At 42.8% G+C, this 19,360-nt stretch overlaps 1 protein-coding gene across 3 annotated transcripts in view; it reads right to left on the bottom strand.

The window, feature by feature from the left end:
* Positions 1–346: 346 nt before the first annotated feature.
* CCDC171 (coiled-coil domain containing 171) overlaps positions 347–19,360 on the bottom strand; it is a 247,266-nt gene continuing 228,252 nt past the window's right edge. For 2 of the 3 annotated variants that reach the window (XM_074994928.1, XM_074994929.1), the window contains exon 26: positions 347–5,617. In XM_074994928.1, the coding sequence (XP_074851029.1) occupies positions 5,408–5,617 (210 nt within the window). In that variant the 3' untranslated portion in view covers positions 347–5,407. The remainder of the gene's footprint in view (positions 5,618–19,360) is intronic. The other variant, XM_074994930.1, reaches the window with a different exon arrangement.

Here is a 19,360-nt window from a genome sequence, read left to right as displayed (position 1 = left end):
TAAGAGTTCGCAGGGTCAGACTTCCTCTACTACTGCTTATTGTTAATTTTAACCTGTCACAATCCTAGCATTGCCATTGTGTTACCCCATACTGGCAAAATACATAAATAAATGGGTGAATATTGCATTTTTTAGACTGTAAGTATTTATTATTATATATTTCTGTATATTATATATTATTATATCATATTATCATCCTTTTTAATTTTGAAAACTATTTAAAGAAAGTAAACTTTGCCCTGTGTTACAACTATGGAGATTGTAAAAACCAAACAAAAAACTCTTTCCCTTAACGATGGAAACATGAATGAAAATTGTACATTAGCAGCAAATTCAAAAACAAACACTAAATCTGCAATGTTGTTTCTTATTCCATAATTTTAATTGGAATTCACACAGACAAACCAACCAATCCTGAATCAGGGATATAACACAGCTACACAAACGCTAATGATGTAAAAACGCCAGTTCCATACACTCCATCAAATTTTGTAAAAGTAAGGGGAAGGGGAAACATACAAGCAGTGAATAAACAACAGGGAAATGAAAACTGTACCCTGGACCCAGAAATATCTGTGAGAATCATCTTGAGGGATACCTAACTAAAGAAATTTCTGCAATCTTTTTGTGCCATTTTATCTATCATATAGCACTTGAAATAAAAACACGTCAGTCTCATGCTCTTCAAAACACCACAGGGCACCACCCATAAAGAGCTGGTTTAAATACCAAGAAGTGCTACAACTTTTATTTTTTAAATTGGGATATTTGATTAGAGTAGATAAAACTAGGTAAAAAACAGAATTTTCCTTGAACCTTTTTCCCCATGGTCCTGGCTACTGCAAGTAGATCCATTTGGGACCCTTAAATCCATGCCAAAGTACCACTGAGTTCCACAGTACTCCATTCTGGGACAAAGATTCGATTGTGAAGATCCTGTTGCAGGTTTGTGTTATGTTAATTAAAATGAGTATTAAGATAGTATCAGATTCTCATACAATAAAACTCCAGTTTTATATGGAAATATCACACAAAGGCTTCAACATTCAGAAGTAAAAGAGCTCAAAGAGTGCAAAAAATATAGTGCACCTGGCTTATTTTTGCAATCTTGCAAATTATAAACAGCTAAATAACTGGCACAACTATGAGGCAGGGTCATATTTTAAAGGTTAGATGAAATAATTTTCTGTGAACGAAGTTATACCATTAAACATAAAAGTTCACATGGAAAACACTGCAAGAATGTAAACTATAGGAATGCAGCACGATCAGCTGCTAAAATAAGCAATCAGCTGCACAAATTGACCTAATTAAGGAAGAGGTTGCATGTGGTAATTTACTCAGGGCTTTCATAAAGTTTAGAAATCTGCAAGCTCTTGTGACAAGTGTGACCTCAAGTTCACTATTTAAGGATCTGACTCAGTGAAGTGCTCCCAAGTCTTTTCCAGCACTGGAGAGGACTCCCATTATTATATTGTCATTTTGACCACTAATAGAGTAAATTTATAAACAAATAAAGGGGAGGCGTAAAACCCCAGGAATAAAGATAGTGTAAAAGTACTTGGGGGTAAACTAACTTTCTATGGCAATATTTGCAAACTATTGCATGGGTTTTGAAATTCTCTGAGATTGAGCCTTGCTGCATGTCCTTCAAATTGCTTCTTTATGGGGGAGTGACTTGGAGCAAGTGGAACCTGGGACGTGTTAGATAGGGAAATGTCAGCCCATCTGTGCTGCTCCTTCCCATAGGCACGTGGCTTTGGCAGAAGCTATGCTGCTTTCAGCAGTCACCTTGATCCTTTGCAAAATGAGAGGGGTTAAACTGCAGAAGACATTTCTGATCAGTTTCTTATACCATACCCTTCATCATGCTATCTGAGCACCTTGCCAAAGAATACCTATACATGAGGTACATTAACAATTTAAACTTTCTTTTCCATTATGGAAGTATAAATGGTGCAATTTATTATCTTTTCCTTATGTAAACTGCAATCAGAGTCCACTTGGCTTTGGGGGAAAGTAAGTTCAAAGAAGCGAGCTTTGCATTTAAGACTTGCAAATGGGCAGGCCTGGGGGTCATTCTTGCTCCTGGCAGTGTAAGTTCCAAAGTTCCAGATCAGCTGCTGAGAATGAGCTAGTTCCAGCACATACAAGCGTCGCCATTTGGGTAGACAGGTTCAACTGTTCTCATGGAGCCAAACTATTGAGGGCTCTTGAGGTTGCAAGAATGAAGCAGTCCTGTTGAACGTCATAGACCCCCTACTTACTTTAAGTAAGGCCCCAGATCTTGTGCTTAACCTAGTTTTCTAAAGAGAGCTAGAGGAATAAGTGGCATATTACAAGGGAGATGTAAAAAATGCTCTAAAAAATGAGGCACAACTCTTCCTGAGCAACAGACTACCAGTAGCAGCCTTTCCCAAGGCTAATTTTCAAGCCAAGGTTTATGGAGTTTTAACTATTTAATCTCAGGGTTAACATAAGGCAAAATATTATTCAGGTCAAGACACTAATGGAAAGGAAAAGGTCCAAACAGGGTAGATACATCTTTTGCAGGCACTGTTGTGTGAAGTCTAGCATCAGTGAGAAATACAGGAAGACCCTTATTCTATATACAAAGTCAATTACTTGAGAACAGGCATCTTCAACTAGAAGAAACATAAACAATGATAAGAAACACTTTAAAATGTTTCCCTGTGCCTACCAACTTCATCCAGCTCCACCAAGCCTCATCCAGCTCCTCCTCACCCAGATGCCAGGAGAAATGGGCAGTGTTGGTGTTAGCATCTGATCCAAACAACAAACAGACCAGGGTGCTATGTACATGGCACTAGTGTTGGAGACCATAGTGGCTTGTAGTTTCTTCTAGCACTTTCACGTAAATAGTGAATCAAATACTAGGAATGAACCTTTTAAATGAAAGTTGTGGTGGCAGAACAGCAGTTATTTACCACCATCCTGGCCTGGATCATTTCTGACCTACATTTTGCAATCAGACCGAGATGGAACTAGGTTATTGGCTATGAACAGGCATGCTTGAGACATTTGTTTTCCCCTTTTATTGGCTTCAACTGCATGGAATCTGAACGCAGGGGGCTCTATAATGTTCCCTGAAAAGGGAATGCCATGGAGGCAACTAGTCGTTTTGCAACCCTCTTAGATGTGATCTGCCCAAGCAGGATTTCCTCTGCTTTCCAATTTTTCACTTGGCCATGGAAGTTTTTCGTAAATCTGAACAGCAATCCAGCAGCATTTGATCGTTGATGACCCATATTATTGATTATTGAGCTGTTATTGAGTTAAGGTACCAAAGATTATGCACAGGATACCTCAGACTATATGACAACTCTCAAATGGTAGTTTTTAAAAGTAAGCATGCATATATAAACCACGGGCCCACAACAGATATAACAAATGCTTTGTGATGTCACTCTACATGTAAGTATAAAAGACCTTTGACATTATGACACGTTCAATGTACGGCATGTCTAATGCCTTTACAAGGAATAGTTCTTATTAGGAAGTAGGGAAGCTGAGTCTAATGCAGTGAATGGAAAAGTCCATCTTAAGTGATCTAAACACACCTTCAAGAAAAGAGTGTTTTTACTTTTTGTATCAGTACTTTTGAAAATAAAAATAGTTCAAATACTGTGTTTGTGTAGCTCTCCACCAACATGTCTGCAGATGTTTATGTAAAGAAGGGACTTGAAAATCAAAAATACATGAAAGCATGGTAGTAAGTTTCAAGTTCTATAACCTAATATTTATAGTAGAGTTCTTAGTAGAAGAGAAAATAGGAATTTGCATGATTTTCCTTATGATGTCGTGTGTTTTATGTATGCAAAATTAATAAAGAACATTTCAGTTGTCAGAATTCTTAGAATGATCTGTTACTTTTAAAATATCCCAAGAAATTACAAATTCCATAATGCATGATATTTTTATAATGTACCACTGTCTCTCATTGCAGAGGAATCTAACATACAGATTTTGCATTCAACCTTTGTCAAAAACTATACAACACATCAAAAGTTTAATTGCACTAGGGAGTTAAGTGATTAATGCAAAAACAAATGGTATATTATAAATTTGCTTTTGTTCTTCACTCTCAGTGATTGAAGATGCTAGAATTTAACCTTTAAGGGTTAAAGAGTTTAATCAATGTCAATGTCTGATATTCTGAAGGCAATAAAGAACAGTCTGTCTAGCGATACCCAACAGAACATCACTTTGTCAAGCCACAAAGCACCCAAAAGCTTGTCAAGTAAGTTACCAGAAACCTCTTTGTGGTTAGAACTCAGCTCCTTCCTGCTTGACCTATTATTTGATATTTGACCACTTGGTTGCAAGACACTTGCTCTTTCCAGCTGAAATGTCACTGGGGCATCTTGTCAGCTCCCCGACATCTCGGCCTGACATACAATTTTACTTTTGTGTGCTACAAGGCAGAAAATGCAGGGCAATGGCTTTGCTTTAAATTCTGTCAGCATCAAAGATGGGCGTCACTCTTGGGCCCTACCAACAACAACAAAAAAGAAGTCTGTTTTGAAGGTCAAAACTGCCATTACTTTAAAGTATTTCAGCTTAAACTAAATATATTACCTGTAACAGTGGTTTGGGAACTGTCCTTATAAAGTACATAAACATGTCATCAGAAATACTCCCCACACAATTGTTCTACTTTCTCATCAAATGCAGACTTGATAAAAGGATGAGTTTTCAACGCCTACAGGGACCAGATTCAGCAGTTAACTTAACTTGTTCAAATGGGCAAGTGGTATCATGTAGGAGCAACCTGACCTTCTCACATTGACCAGGAGTGACATTATTGTGCAGGAGGAGAAGCAGTCACATCATTTCTGTTTTGCACAACCTGCTTAAAGTTTGCAACTAAATGCTTGTCTTCAGTTGAGCTGACAAGAGAGAAGAGGGGGCTCAGTGAACCATGGCAGGGCTGCCATGAAATGACAGGAATCATTGGCATACATTTCAAATAGCTCTCTCAATCCTATTAAAGTATTGCAGTCCTGATTTAAAATAGACAAGTATGAAACAACTTTGATAGATAGAGACTAAAATGGCTTATTGATTTTTTTAAGTCTGAAGAAAATTACCCAAAATGTGTCATTCTTTAACATTTAAAAACATATTACATAAAAATGAGCAATTGTGATAAATAAAACTTAAAAAAAAGCCAAAACCCTGGACTGTTTTGCTTAAACTGAAAGTGAAAAGTATAGAAATGTGGACACATGAACAGCAAGTCACCATTTTCAAACAGATGCAAAAATTAGTGCCAAAAATTACACATTCAAGCACAATTCAAAGCTAAGCTAGCCCAGGAAAATATCATTTTAATTGCATCATTTAAAATGTATACATTTTTCCTCATAAAATTAATACAAAAATCTTAAAATCCATTTTGTACTGTTCTTTTGGTGCTGGCTGAGATATTAAGGGCAGAGGAATAGGATGAAGACTGAGAATGTGGTCTATTATGTATAAAACTGTACGATGCATCTGGCTCAGCTTGCAATGGCAAAAAGTCTGGGATACAGTTCTGGTCAGGCTGAAGTGCTGATCTTGAAGCCATTGGGGTGTTTGAACTGCCTTGTGATTCCTGGAATAAAGTTTAAAAAATCAAAAGCCGTACACACTTACTGTAGATCAATCAATACAATCAGTAAAAACAGCAGACAAACTAATTTCAATTTGTCCCTCACACATTTACATGCAAGTTGGTTTTTGGGTTTTATTAATTTATATATCACTTGAGAATCAGTAGCAAAGAGCTTCATATGAAGCACCCTATGCTAGTACTGACCATTACTATACATCAGCTTCCACATTCTAAATAATTTTGCATATGTTCAGTACATATTTACCATTTGTAATGCTAGATATCTTATTTTAAAAATGACTTGAAGAGTTTTTTTTTTCTTGATAAATAACTTGTACTTTCTGTGTTACTGTATTGTGAATAATCCTCATTTTTGCCTGGAAATGCTTTTTTCATTTTAAACTCTGTTTTACTGTAACTTTTGGTTAACCTTTTTTGGATCATAAAATCTCACAGAACAGAGTTACTCCCAAAGTAACTTACCTGGAAACGTGATTCATATTTGAACTAACATGGGCGTTTAGTCAATTAGGTAAAATGGTGAGTACCCATTAATACTTAACATTGAGAAAATCCCAGGGTCAAATAATTATGCATAATATCTTGACAACTCATGGAATATGACTATAAGGGTAATGTTACCAATAAAACTTTCCCATAGCGATATAAACTGTAGTGTACAACATGAACACACCAAATACTCTCTGATAGCAACTTTTGCTGTTTTCCTTCTTCCATTTCGCATCAAAGGCTTCATGTACGATCTGCTTAGAGCATGATGAAATTAGACATTGCATTGTCCACAGCATTATGTTCAGTGGTTAAAATTGCCCATTGAAGGACAAAAGAACAATATGTTATTTTCTTATTTTTTTATTTTAGAAAAGGCTTGGGCTATGTCTACACTACTGAGATCTTTCAAAAAAGTGCGTCCACGCACAAAAAAGATCAAAAGAGTGATCTTTGAAAGATCTACACCCCCCCAACTCTTTTGAAAGAACGAGCCAGGGATCGAAAAATCAGGTGGCATGAGGACTACTCTTTCCAAAGAAGGGCCCTGAGGAGCGTCTACACGTTTTCATTTTGAAAGGCGCTCTCAAAAGAAGGCGTTCTTCCTGAAACTGGAGTGGAAGAGCGCTTTCAAAAGGAGTGCTGCATTCTTTTGATTTACTTTCAAAAGCATGCTTTTTGCGTGTAGACATTCCCTGGGATCTTTCGAAAGACCCTGCCTTCTTTCGAAAAATCTTTTGAAGGAACTAGCTAGAGTAGATACAGCCTTTGTGTTCTCACTATCCATGGTTAGAATTTTGGGAGAAAAAAATTGCCAGGGTTCTAGTGGTTAATGTTACTATACTTCCACGATCCATAAGATTTCAACATATGATGCACAGCTTTTTTAGTCCTGAGATTTTATTTTTATATATGAGACAGGAGGGTTCCTCTCCCCTCTTTTACTCCCCTGTTACTACTGCTAAGGAAAAATCAACGGCTGCATCTAACACCTAGTTCAGCAATTTCCTTTGATGTTGATTCTTTTGATTTCCTGATGATCTACAAGCTAACTTGTAGCTGACTGAAATCAGCAAGTTTTATACGGGACCTTCAAGGAGACCCAGTACGGCAGCAGGTTCAAATCTCCTCCAAATACAAGGAGATATTTGAAATTATGCAGTTAGTACCTTATGTTTTGCTAAACTAATGTGGTTATGAAAGTGAATTAACCAATAGCACTAGCAAATACTGATCTGTACCACCTACAATCCTTAAAGCACAAGCTTTGTAGGACTGAGGCCATAATAAAACTTTACTGTATATGTAACTAAATCTGATGTCTTCAATCTATTGTATCAATTAGCTGTTTTATAAATTTATTTTAATTACTGAACACATTAATCAAAATAAAAAATAAGATTGACAAGAAATCCAAATGCAAAATTCTTCACTCTGTTTGTAGAAATTTTGTTATTTGCCTTGATAGAGTGTGTTTGCCAATATAAAGAATACGAATAAACTGTGTAATTCTGAAAACGACTGTTTTCTATGTTTAAGGATATGAAATAACTAAAAATAAACTGTAAACAGTGACAAATACATCAGTTTGCACAGTTTTCCATGTCTCAATTAATGGAACTATAATATATTGATTAAAAATCAGTTGCTACAATCACATTCTCACAGTTTTTTTCCTCAGACGTTTTTTTAAGATCAAAATCGCAAGTAAGGAGTTGGGAAATCAGGTTTCCTTTGAGAGTTACACAAAAATGTATGAAACTTAATGACTGGCAGCAAGTCAATAGACTAGGTTTCAACAAATGCTTCAGGGTTGGGGGCAGGGGGAAAGGTCTGTTTAGTTATCCAGATCCCATGCTGCACTTCATACAGACCTAGTACAGAGTAATATTCACAGAATAAAATTTTACTGTACCTTGACTGATGTAAAAAAACTTCACTGTTACTGAACTGGTTTGAACCGAAATTATTTTATACATTTGCAAACAAATTAAAAAACTAATATGCCACAAAGCTGTAGAAAAATTAAACTGGCATAAATTAGAACTATACCGAAATGTGGAACTGTGTGAAAACGCATGAAATTTAAAACGATTTATTATTTCACCAACAAAGCTCCTTCAAAATCATTACAGTCCATATGTATTCAGACACTTTTTAAAATGGTATATTATTAAGATGACAAACTGAATTGGTTGGGCAGAACCGCTTATGATAGTCTATTGTGAAAATATGTGTGTTGGTAATTTTTAGAAAGGGAATTACCTGAAAAAGGCATCTATCAAAATAAATCTTTACAATAGCACTTTTATTTATGCAATCAGCTATAAAGGATTCAATCTAAAATATCAAACTCCATCAGATAAATATATATTTAGGACAACGTGCTTAAGAAAAACATTAACTGAAAATCCTTTAGAAACATAGTAATTAGCCATAGTCTATGGTCCCTTTTTCAAAGCTTGAAAGCCTAGCTTTTATGAATATGTTCTTCCAAACAAAATATAAAAAAATTAGTCCATATTATGAAATAACTGAATTGTAAACTGTAATTAAATCAAAGCTATATTTTAGTCATGCCCAAGCAAAAAACCTTCTAAAACAATAACACTAAGCTGTTTTTCTTTTATTAACTCCTCTGTGATTAGGCTTTGATCCTATTTTAGACATTGCTTCATGAAAAATGAGTTCATTTTCCCAATATTTAAAATAATTTTACTACAGTGATTATTACTACACAGGACATTGTGGGGGAACAGTATAATTCTGTCATATGTGACATCCTTGTGTTATGTATGAAATTATTTAGCCATGTCAGCATGTGCAATGGCATCACACTGAGATCTGGTTTTAATATTCAAATACCTGTGGAATAATACCCACACAAAATTTGGTATTTGGGATTGGTGAAGTATGTGCATATGTTGTGGTACAGATAGATAACTTACAAACATCTACTATTATAGTGAAGTATATTGTGCAGTACACAGTTTATCTTCAATTGTAACAGTAAAACCTATAACGAGTCAGCTCACAAATCAGTCAGGATAGCTGCAGCCTTCAAAGCCTATGCAAGGATAATCGTGTATACCACAATCCCCATCATTATGGGTTGCTTTTATACCATCCTCCACTTTTTCACTTCTTTCCATTCTTGCAATGTATTACACCAATAACACTTCTAATATTTAATGTTTTACCATTAGTTTTCACTGTCCACAATTTCTGTAGGAAATCTCTCTTCAAAAATGCAAGAACCACCAGCCAATAATGAGATGAAATAAAATTAGGAACATAAAAACATGAACAATTTTGTTTGACATATTCTCTATCATTTAGAGCTGATTTTCAACAGGCCTGATTTTCAAAGGTCCTGAACACCACAGCTGTGACTGAGTTTCATAGGTAATGTGACTACCCTGTACTTCTGAAATTAAGGCACAATTTCTATTTCATGTTAATAAATTTTCAGTAACTCAGCATTCACAAATACTAGTGTGAAGAATTATAAAGTCCACAGGCAAGTGGATAATACATCATTATATCACCAGACTGCTCAGAAGACAAATCTTCAAAATATTTGTCTTCAACACTAGAATGACAGCAAATGAGACCAAGGCACAAAGAAAGCAAACCAAAGAGACAAGGGCGAGAACCGGATAGAAACTTCTTGCACTGATGCCAGCTTATTGAAATAGCTATGGAAAGGCTGAACTCCAGGAGAAAAAGCAGTGTGCTACCGAGCAGGGACTAAGGGTTATGGGACATAATCTACATGTTTGTACACAGGCAACATCTGGCCCAGCAATGGAAACTAGATTTATTCTACTCCCATATACAGCAATAATTTAAAGTTGGGGACAGGCCACTATTGAGTAGACTAAGGCTGGGTCTAAATTTACTTTGAATAGTGATGGCTGCTACATAATTTTAGGTACACCAATTGTGTACCAAAAATCGATTTTGCAGCTGTCAATATTGGTCCTGTCCTCCCTGCAGAATGCCGATTGGAGCACTCCAGCCATCAGCATTCCTTAATCATTGTGGCTCACAAGGAGTTCCAGGGTTGACACTGACCCAGAACGTGCTGTTTCATGCATGCGCAAAACGGCACCCCAGAAGATTGAACCCAAGCATTCGATCTTCTGTGGCAACTGTAGACTCAAGCTAAGGTGGGGAAGTGACATACAGTAGCACTGCTTTAGCAGCACACTGTCTGGCTTTACCTACACTGAACAACTTTCCTTCAAGATTTCCCATTTTTGCTATCATGTACAGTTCCACCTGCAGCGAAAAGAGAACTAACGTAGCATTGTGGTTTCCACTGGCATTTTAACTACATTGTTGTCAAGAAAATCTCTGAGAAAGGTGACCTAGTGGTTAGAATACTGAAGAGGCAGGTCTCACTAGCATTTATGCCATTGTTCGTACCAGTGGTCAGAACAATGGGAACTGAGTTCCAAGGTTTTAGATCATGCAAAACTACTTTCAAACACAGCTGTTTCCAGCATGGAGTTGCCTATTTGCTACATGATGAAAATCACTCTATGCTTACAGGATGCTGCTATGATTTTTCTCATTGTTAGAAGTATCTTGAAGGAGCCATTTTCACTTGGGATGACAAATATAAAAGCTACATTTACATTAGAGAGTTTTCTTGACAAAACTCACAGAGCATCCACATTAAAAATGTGTTCTGTAGACAGTAAATTGATAGAATGCAGCATTTCAGTTGACAACCTTCTGCCTCTCCTCCATGAGGCAGAACGCCCTTCTTGACAGAATCTGTAGACAAGGAGCAGTGTGGATGTTCCAGGGGGCCTTCTGTCGACAGACAGGGTTTCTGGTCACTGTCTGTTGTGTTTCCGGTTGGCTGTTCTGTTGAGGGAGCAGCCAGGCAGTCCGGCCAGTCTCTGTTGACAAAGCAAATCGACAGAGCAATCTGCTTTCATGTGTGGCCATGATCTGTCAACAGAAGTTTTGTAGGAAGATATCTTCTGACAGTAACATCTGCGACAGATTGCTGTAGCATAGATGTAGCCAGAAAGGATGAAATGTGAAAGATCTGGTGCTTTTAAGTGGAAAAGCACTGCTACTGGGTGCCACTGTAATTTAATGAGTGTTAGCAAACTTTTCCAGAGCAAGAAAAAATACTAGCCAACAATAACTGTTTCTTTCCCTTGTCAATAGTTTAATAATTCCACATGCTGATGAAACAGGACTCAGACTGGTAGTCTGTAACAAAGTAGTATCAAAGTAACATGCAGTATAAATCTTCATTATCAGCATTTCTTCCTGGATCCTACAAAATATTTTTTGTCAGAGACAACAATTCAATAGACTGCCAGTTCACTGCAAATCAGAAATGTACACATCACACTTTCTTCTTTCAGGACTGCCAGCCAATAGTTTCTAAGTATCTTTTCTGTTACCGGAGAATTTCCATTTATGCTTACAGAAATTTTTACGTAAACAAATGATTAGTAGTTATTAGGCAATAATTATTATACTACCCCCACGTTCTCAAGCACTTTTCATACTGACTGGAATTGGCAATTATAAGTTCTGGTTTTTAAAAATTCAAAAATAAGATGTAACAATGTAATAAACCATATCATTCACAAAAGTACCTGAATAGACTTTTTTCCTGAAATACATTCAGAGGCTAAGGAATACCTGCCCCAATATACAAGACGTTTGTACAGATGAAGAACCTGTAGGACTAGAACCATCATTATCAGATCAATATCTGATATGCGCACCATTTGAAGAAAATATCTTGTAGCCAGAGAGATGGTGCTCTAGGTCTTTGGCACTGATAATTTCAATAATTTTAAAACAGGTCAGCTAAAATACACAATCTATAAGGTCTTGCAAAATTTTATCTGAGCCACAGCACTGTACACATGTTGTCCTAGTAGACCCAAGTTTTCAAATATAATTGTTCTACACTGCTCTGTAATGATGAGGCCTTAGGATAAGGTGCTATTTGCATTGTATAATACTCAGCATGCATTGATTTCAACCCAAATGTCTAATTCCTCACTAATGCAACATACTGTCATCACAGAGACTTTTTATTTATGCTATTTATTTTTCAGTGTCCCTGTACCTTCTCAAGAGTAAATGCACTTTTCATTTTTTATCTGACTAGCTAACCTGAATCACTATTGATTTACTTTGTGTTCTGTATTGAAACTTACAATCTTAGGGGCACCCTGTGTTCTTAATTAACTCTTTTGCTGTTTCTCCAAATGTTTTTCAGTACAGAATATTGCTACTATGAGTAACTGACTGCTTCCCTCACTTGCAGCAAACCCTCTCCAATATCCTCCTTGTCCTTCCAATGGCTTCCCCATTCACTTCACCTCAGGTCAGTGGGCAAGAGAGAGGCAAATGAAAAAAATGACTGAATATGTGCGGCCTCAGCAGTGTGCTCAATATCATTGGGGGCCCATTTTTTCCTGTCCTGATGAGTAAGCATCTCCTGTTCAACGGTTTTAATTGTCTAGTTTCATCCTCTTTTTGAGAACCGAAGTCAGCTATCAGCTGAACTACCCAGCAGTCTAATTGTTTGATGTAACCCTTCACAGTTTCTTTTTAAGCTGGATGTATGTTGACGCTCCAGCAGAAAAGGAGGAAAAAAAGTATATTTACATTCACTTTGCCAAACATTAGCATCTTTTGTCCAATCATTTGAATGCAGAAGGGTTAGAAGGAAACAGCTTAGAGAACAAGGGTTGACACATTCAGTGTGAAATCTTAAGGTGCTTGAATGCAATGAGGGGGAAAGTGAGACTGAACCACATTTCAGCTCCCTAACTGTGCTATAGTCCACATGAACTTTGTGACAGGTCTCTGTCTCTCAGCCACACTTGACTGGCTTTTGCTGACATTCAACTGTCAGACAGCAACCCTTTACCATGCCCCTAACATGCTCTACAGCTTCACCCAATTAACTCGCTTTCACTTGACATTGCAGCAAAAAGCTTCATAATAGGTGGTCAAGGTGCATGGTGTCTGCCTGCCCTCTAACTGCTCACGCACAGCGAAATGCTTAACTATCTTCTTTCTTGCCTGTTTGCTCTGAACTGGTATGACTGCAATCTAGTCATCCTATTTACTAAACAGGACAAGGGAAGCTGAGATATGGCAGTGGAGCAGTAAGCTATCTTTGACAAAAGTCTAATTTTAAAGCCAGTTTCCAGAAGGTTTTTGGTTAACAAATTACACAGTTTAAGTAAAATGTTTTGATCACTTTATAATTAAATAAAGATATATTGTATTAGCAATGCGGATACAGGGTGAAAAAGAGGATAAATCATTATTTCTAACTAACATTTTATGATGTACCGGAGAAAGTACTAGAAATAAATTAAAGTGTCTTTATGATTCAGTTTATTTGCATTATAAAAATCTTTAGACATTTAGAAGATCAGCTTTCTGATATATTGTGGCTAACTATGCAGTATTTTTAGGTAAAAGTAATACCTATAAATCTATATATCCAAGAAAATAAATGAATTGTAAATCTTTTTCTTACAATGATCTGAAGTGTCCACTCACCACCTATTTTCAGTCTACGAATATATCTGGGACTTATTTACCATCCTTTTGCAAACAGATGAATTCAGAAAAAACAGGTTTCCCACTTCTAATATTTTTTACTGAACGTAGGGGCTAATCTGGCAATGTTGTGAGCCCTTTCCAATCCCATTTGCAATAAGTGCATGTGCATGCTTCAATTGCCTCTGTGGATACACACTTTTCAAATCACGGGCCCACACAATGCAGACGTGGTATCTGTTGAAACCAGTTTGATTAGAATGGGATGTGGAATATGAGGTGTTGAGACTGACAGTATGAAGGTCCTCTTGGATCTGGGAGGATGTTTTACTTTTATATTTGGCAATGGAGCGACCACTGTTGGATTATTGTGTCCAAATTCTGGTGTCCACAATTCAAGAAGGATGCTGATAAAATGGAGAGGATTCAGAGAGGAACCACATAATAAATAAAGGATTAGAAAGCACACCGTTTATAATTATAGACACAAGGAGCTCAATCTAATTAGTTTAGCAAAGGGAAGATTATGGGTGACTTATCACACAGTAGCTACGTCTACACTGGGATGCTACATCGACACAGCTTATTTCGATGTAGCGAAATCGAAATAATCTATTTCGACGAATAGCGTCCACACATCCTCCAGGGCTGGTGCCGTCGACGTTCAAGGTCGACGTTGGACAGCACTACATCGAAATAGGCACTGCAGGGGAGCGTCTACACACCAAGGCCATGTCTACACGAGCCCCAAACTTTGAAATGGCCATGCAAATGGCCATTTCGAAGTTTACCAACGAAGCGCTGAAATGCATATTCAGCGCTTCATTAGCATGCGGGCGGCAGCGGCACTTTGAAATTGACGCGGCTTGCCGCCGCGTGTCTCATCCAGATGGGGCTCCTTTTCGAGAGGACCCCGCCTACTTCGAAGTCCCCTTACTCCCATCAGCTCACGGGAATAAGGGGACTTCGAAGTAGGCGGGGTCCTTTCGAAAATGAGCCCCGTCTGGACGAGATGCGCGGCGGCAAGCCGCGTCAATTTCGAAGTGCTGCTGCTGCCCGCATGCTAATGAAGTGCTGAATATGCATTTCAGCGCTTCATTAGTAAACTTCGAAATGGCCATTTGTGTGGCCATTTCGAAGTTTGGGGCTCGTGTAGACATGGCCCAAAGCAGCCCAAATCGAAATAAGGGTGACAGGAACAGCTGCAGACAGGGTCACAGGGCGGACTAGCACTTAGGGGGCAACATCAAGCCGCTCCCTTAAAGGGCCCCTCTCAGACACACACAGCCTGCACAGCACACGGTCTGCAGAGCCACAAGCGCGCACACCCCATGAAGCACCATGGACCCCCAGCAGCAGCAGCAGCCACCAGAGGCCCACACACCTGCCCCTGGAGGACCAGTGGCCGCCCTGCTCAGTGCCATGCAGGAGGCAGCTGACCATCTTTTATTTGAGGAAGATGAGCTGCCCCCAGGGCATGAGGAAGCAACCCCAGACCTTGCTGCCCTCCCAGCCCCCCTCCCACTGCACACGCCACCGGCTGTGGAGATACCCCACGAGCACAGACTGGTGGGAGCGGCTAGTGCTCGGCGAGTGGGACAACAACTGCTGGCTCCGGAATTTCCGAATGAGCCGGCAGACATTCCTTGGGCTCTGCCAGTGGCTCACCACTGCCTTACGGCACCACGACACCCCCATGCGACGTGCCCTCACTGTAGAGAAACAGGTCGGCATCGCTGTCTGGAAGCTGGCCACTCACCGGTGCTCTCTCGTGTCCTTCCCCTGAAGGTCGTCCGCGCAATCAATGGCCTACTCCGCCACAAGCTCGTGCGGCCTGGGGACCCTGATGCTGCCATCGCGTGGTTTGCCAGTCTGGGCTTCCCAAATTGCTTTGGGGCTCTGGTGGGACCCATATCCCCATCCGTGCCCCGGAGCACAGCGGAGGACGCTTCCTCCATAGGAAGGGATACCATTCCATGGTCCTTCAGGCCTTGGTGGACAGCTGGGGCTGTCTCTTGGACATTTATGTTGGCTCGCCTGGCAGCACCCACGATGCCTGGGTGTTCAGAAATTTGGGCCTGTGCAGCCAGCTGGAGGCAGAGACCTACATCCCCCAGCGGGAGATCCCTGTGGGGGACACCACCATGCCCCTCTGCCTCGTCGCAGATGCGGCGTACCCCCTCCGGCCCTGGCTCGTGCACCCTTACACAGGCCATGTCACAGCCAGCCAGGAGTGGTTCAACACGCGCTTGAACCATGCGCGCCAGGTGGTCGAGCACACTTTTGGCCACCTCAAAGGGCGCTGGAGGTGCCTGCTCACCCGCCGGGATGCAGGCCTCACCAACATCCCCCAGGTTGTGGGCACGTGCAGCGCACTCCACAACCTGGTGGAGACCAAGGGAGAGGCCTTCTTCCAGGGCTGGGCTGTGGAGGCTGGCAGGGCTGACGTCCAGCCACCCGCTGCCCCCAGTCGCCAGGTCGACCCTGAGGGGATCCGGGTCCGGGAGGCCCTGCAGGCCCATTTTGACCAGGCTGTGGGGTGAACGCTGGCAGGGCCAGCTGTGGGTGAGCCACCCACTGCACCCCCCCATCCTCCACAACACTCCCTGCCCCCACGCCCACACCACAGAGAACCCGAGAGCACCCCCCCCACCACTTCTGTGCAATAAATGGAATTTTTTTTAAACAAAACCATGCAACCTGTATTATTAACAGAAGAAGGGGGTACAAAACAGGTACAAAACAGGGGTAGAACAAAAACTATTTACAAAGATGGGGGAAATATGTCCAAAGGAGGGGGCCGGAGGGGGCCTTGGGGGGCAACATCCTCAGCCACGCACCCCCTATTGTCCTGCGCCTGGTGTTGGGGGGGCATGACCCACGTCTCGGCAGGAGGCCTGGTCAAGGCTTGGTGGGGGCCAGGAGAACCGGCAGATAGGGCCGGGAGGAGTCCAGAGGCCCATGGTCCCCCTCGGTGGCAGGCCCCAGGATGGCTGATGGTGGAGGGACGACAGGCGGAGCGGCGGGGGGGCCAAGTGCCGCGTGATGTCCTTAAAGGTGCGCATGAAGGCTCCCCAAGCCTCCTGGTGCCAGGCCAGTGCTCACTCCTGGAGATGGAGCTGCTGCTACTCCACCTGCAGGTGCTGCTTGGACACCTCCAGCTGACACCGGAGGGTGGCAAGCAGCTGGGGGTCCATGGACGCCCGCGGATGGCTCTGCCACTGTCGGGCTCATCCTGGGGCTGGTCCGTGCTCCGCCGAGGGGCTGGCCTGGTGGGATGGCCCCAGTGGGCTGTCCGGGACCACTGACGCAGCACCGGTGCTCTCCGGGCCCTCCGATGGTGCAGCTGCGGAACAGAGGGGGGAAGAAGAGTAGAGACAGCCGTTAGTCTGGGCCCTGACCCGTGGCCATGTCCCCCCACCCCTCTGCTGCTGGTTCCCTATCCCCGTCGCCCGGAGATGCTGATGGGTGTCCAACCCCTCCCCCAGAGGACCCTAGGTTCCGCTCCCCCCATCCCCAGGGATGGGGCATGGCGCTGTCCTGCTGGGGGGCAGGGACTGATGGACTCTTCTGAGGGACATGCCACTGCTGTCCTCAGGGCCATGGTCATCTGGGTGTGTGGAGGGCCCTGGTCATGTCTCTTGTCCCCGCCCCTTAACCCTGGGGTGTGCACAAGGGGGGGTACATACCTGACAGTCCGCTTCCATGGTCAGGGGACACCCATCGGGTGGACGCCCTGCTGGAGCTGCAGGAGGGAAGGTCTATCAGCAGCCCGCCATCGCTGGAGGCCTCCTCCTCCTCCTCCTCCTCCAGTGTTCCAGGGGTGGGCTCCTGGGGGGGCCCCTGGGGTGCAGGGCTGGCCTCCGGGGCGGACTCCGTCTCCGGGGCCTGCTGGGGCTCGTCGCCTGAGATGCCAAGGGTGGCTGGGGGGGAGGAGGTGTACCGGGGCCCAGGATGGCCCTGAGCTCCCTGTAAAAGGGGAAAGCGGCGGGGGTGGCCCCAGATCGGCTGGCCGTGTCCCAGGCCCAGGCGTAACCCTGCCGCAGCTCCTTTACCTTACTCCTGACGTGGTCAGGAGTGCGGGCAGGGTGACCCTGGGCAGCCAGGCCCTCAGCCAGCCGAGCAAATGCATCCGTGTTCCGCCTCTTGCTTCCCATTACCTGGAGCACCTCCTCCTCACCCCAGAGCCCCAGCAGGTCCCGGATCTCGGCCTCCGTCCAGGAGGGGCCCCGCTGCCTCTTCCCCCGCTGGCTTGCAGGCTGGGAGCTCTGGGTCCCCTTGGGGGGGGTGCCCTGTAGGTGCTTGGGGGGCTGGCTGGATGCCATGGGGTGCAGGATGGTGGGTTGGGGCTGCTGAGGGACGTGCAGGCTGGGCACGTGGATGTGCTGCTGCCTGCACGAGCTCTCAGTTTCCTGCACAGGAAATAAGGGGGCGGGGAGCTTTAAGGGGCTGCTGCACGTGGCGACCATACAGCTCAGGGGCTGGAGAGAGCGTCTCTCAACCCCTCAGCTGATGGCCGCCATGGAGGATCCCACTATTTTGATGTTGCAGGATGCGGATCGTCTACACGTGCCCTACTTTGACGTTCAATGTCAAAGTAGGGCACTATTCCCATCTCCTGATGAGGATAGCAACTTCGACGTCTCGCTGCCTTACGTCGATTTCAACTTCAAAATAGCGCTCGGAACATGTGGATGCGGCGGGCGCTATTTCGAAGTTGGCACGGCTATTTCGAAACAGCCGGCTAGTGTAGACACGGCTAGAGTTATCTAGCCATATAGAGAACACTGAAAATAGGCTCTTCAGTTCAACAAAAAAGGTATAACACAATCCAATGTCTGGTGAAGCTACGGAAATTTAGACAGGAAACAAGGTACACGTTTTTTACAGTGAAGGTAATTATTCTTTGGGACAATTACCAAGAGTTGGGTTGGATGCTCCATCATTGGCAATTTTTAGAGAATGAGTGGATTTTTTTTTAAAAATGATGTGTTCTATGCATTATTCTGGGGGGTCTGGGCAGGAAGGAGGATGCAGGAGTAGGCTGGGGTAGGGATGTGGTGTCTGGGAGGGTGTGAAGGTAGCTGTGGGAGGAGGTTGGGAGTGTACATGCTGGGAAGAAAGGTGCTTTCTCCCAGAGGTGGAAAACATGTGGCTCTGCATAGCCACCAGTGCAGCAGCAGGGATGGAGGCTGCAGATGAGCACCATTAGCGGTGATGGCACATGGTTGCAGGGGAGGGGTGGAGAGGGGGAACAACAATGTACAGAACTGCTCCCTGTCCCCGCTTCCAGGCACAGCCACAACAAACAGGGGCTTCAGTGGCTAAGGGGGCCATGGGCTGCAGCCCCAAGCTCTGGGGGATACAGGTGCTATGGGCAGGGGTGCAGCAGTAGCAGGAAGGAGTAGGGCTTAGGGATGGTAACAGACAGCCCCCCTCCCTGGCCTGATGGTACTACTGGGCTGGACTGCATAGCTGCTCTGGACTGGGATGGCCCGCCTGGAGTTTGAAACATCTTCTCTAAACGTTTCATGTACAGAAATAGTATTAGTCAGAATTAGAGAGAGTCATAGGGCCTTCAGTGCAGGATGTAGACAGAAGCCCTTCTAAAAACACTACTTTTACTTGGCTGTAAAATTACAGTGTTTGAGACATTCTGTTCCTGAA

Source organism: Carettochelys insculpta, chromosome 5, assembly GCF_033958435.1.
Source record: "Carettochelys insculpta isolate YL-2023 chromosome 5, ASM3395843v1, whole genome shotgun sequence".
NCBI lineage: Eukaryota > Metazoa > Chordata > Testudines > Carettochelyidae > Carettochelys > Carettochelys insculpta.
Note: the sequence above shows the minus strand (reverse complement) of the source record. Positions and strands in the feature narration are given on the sequence as shown.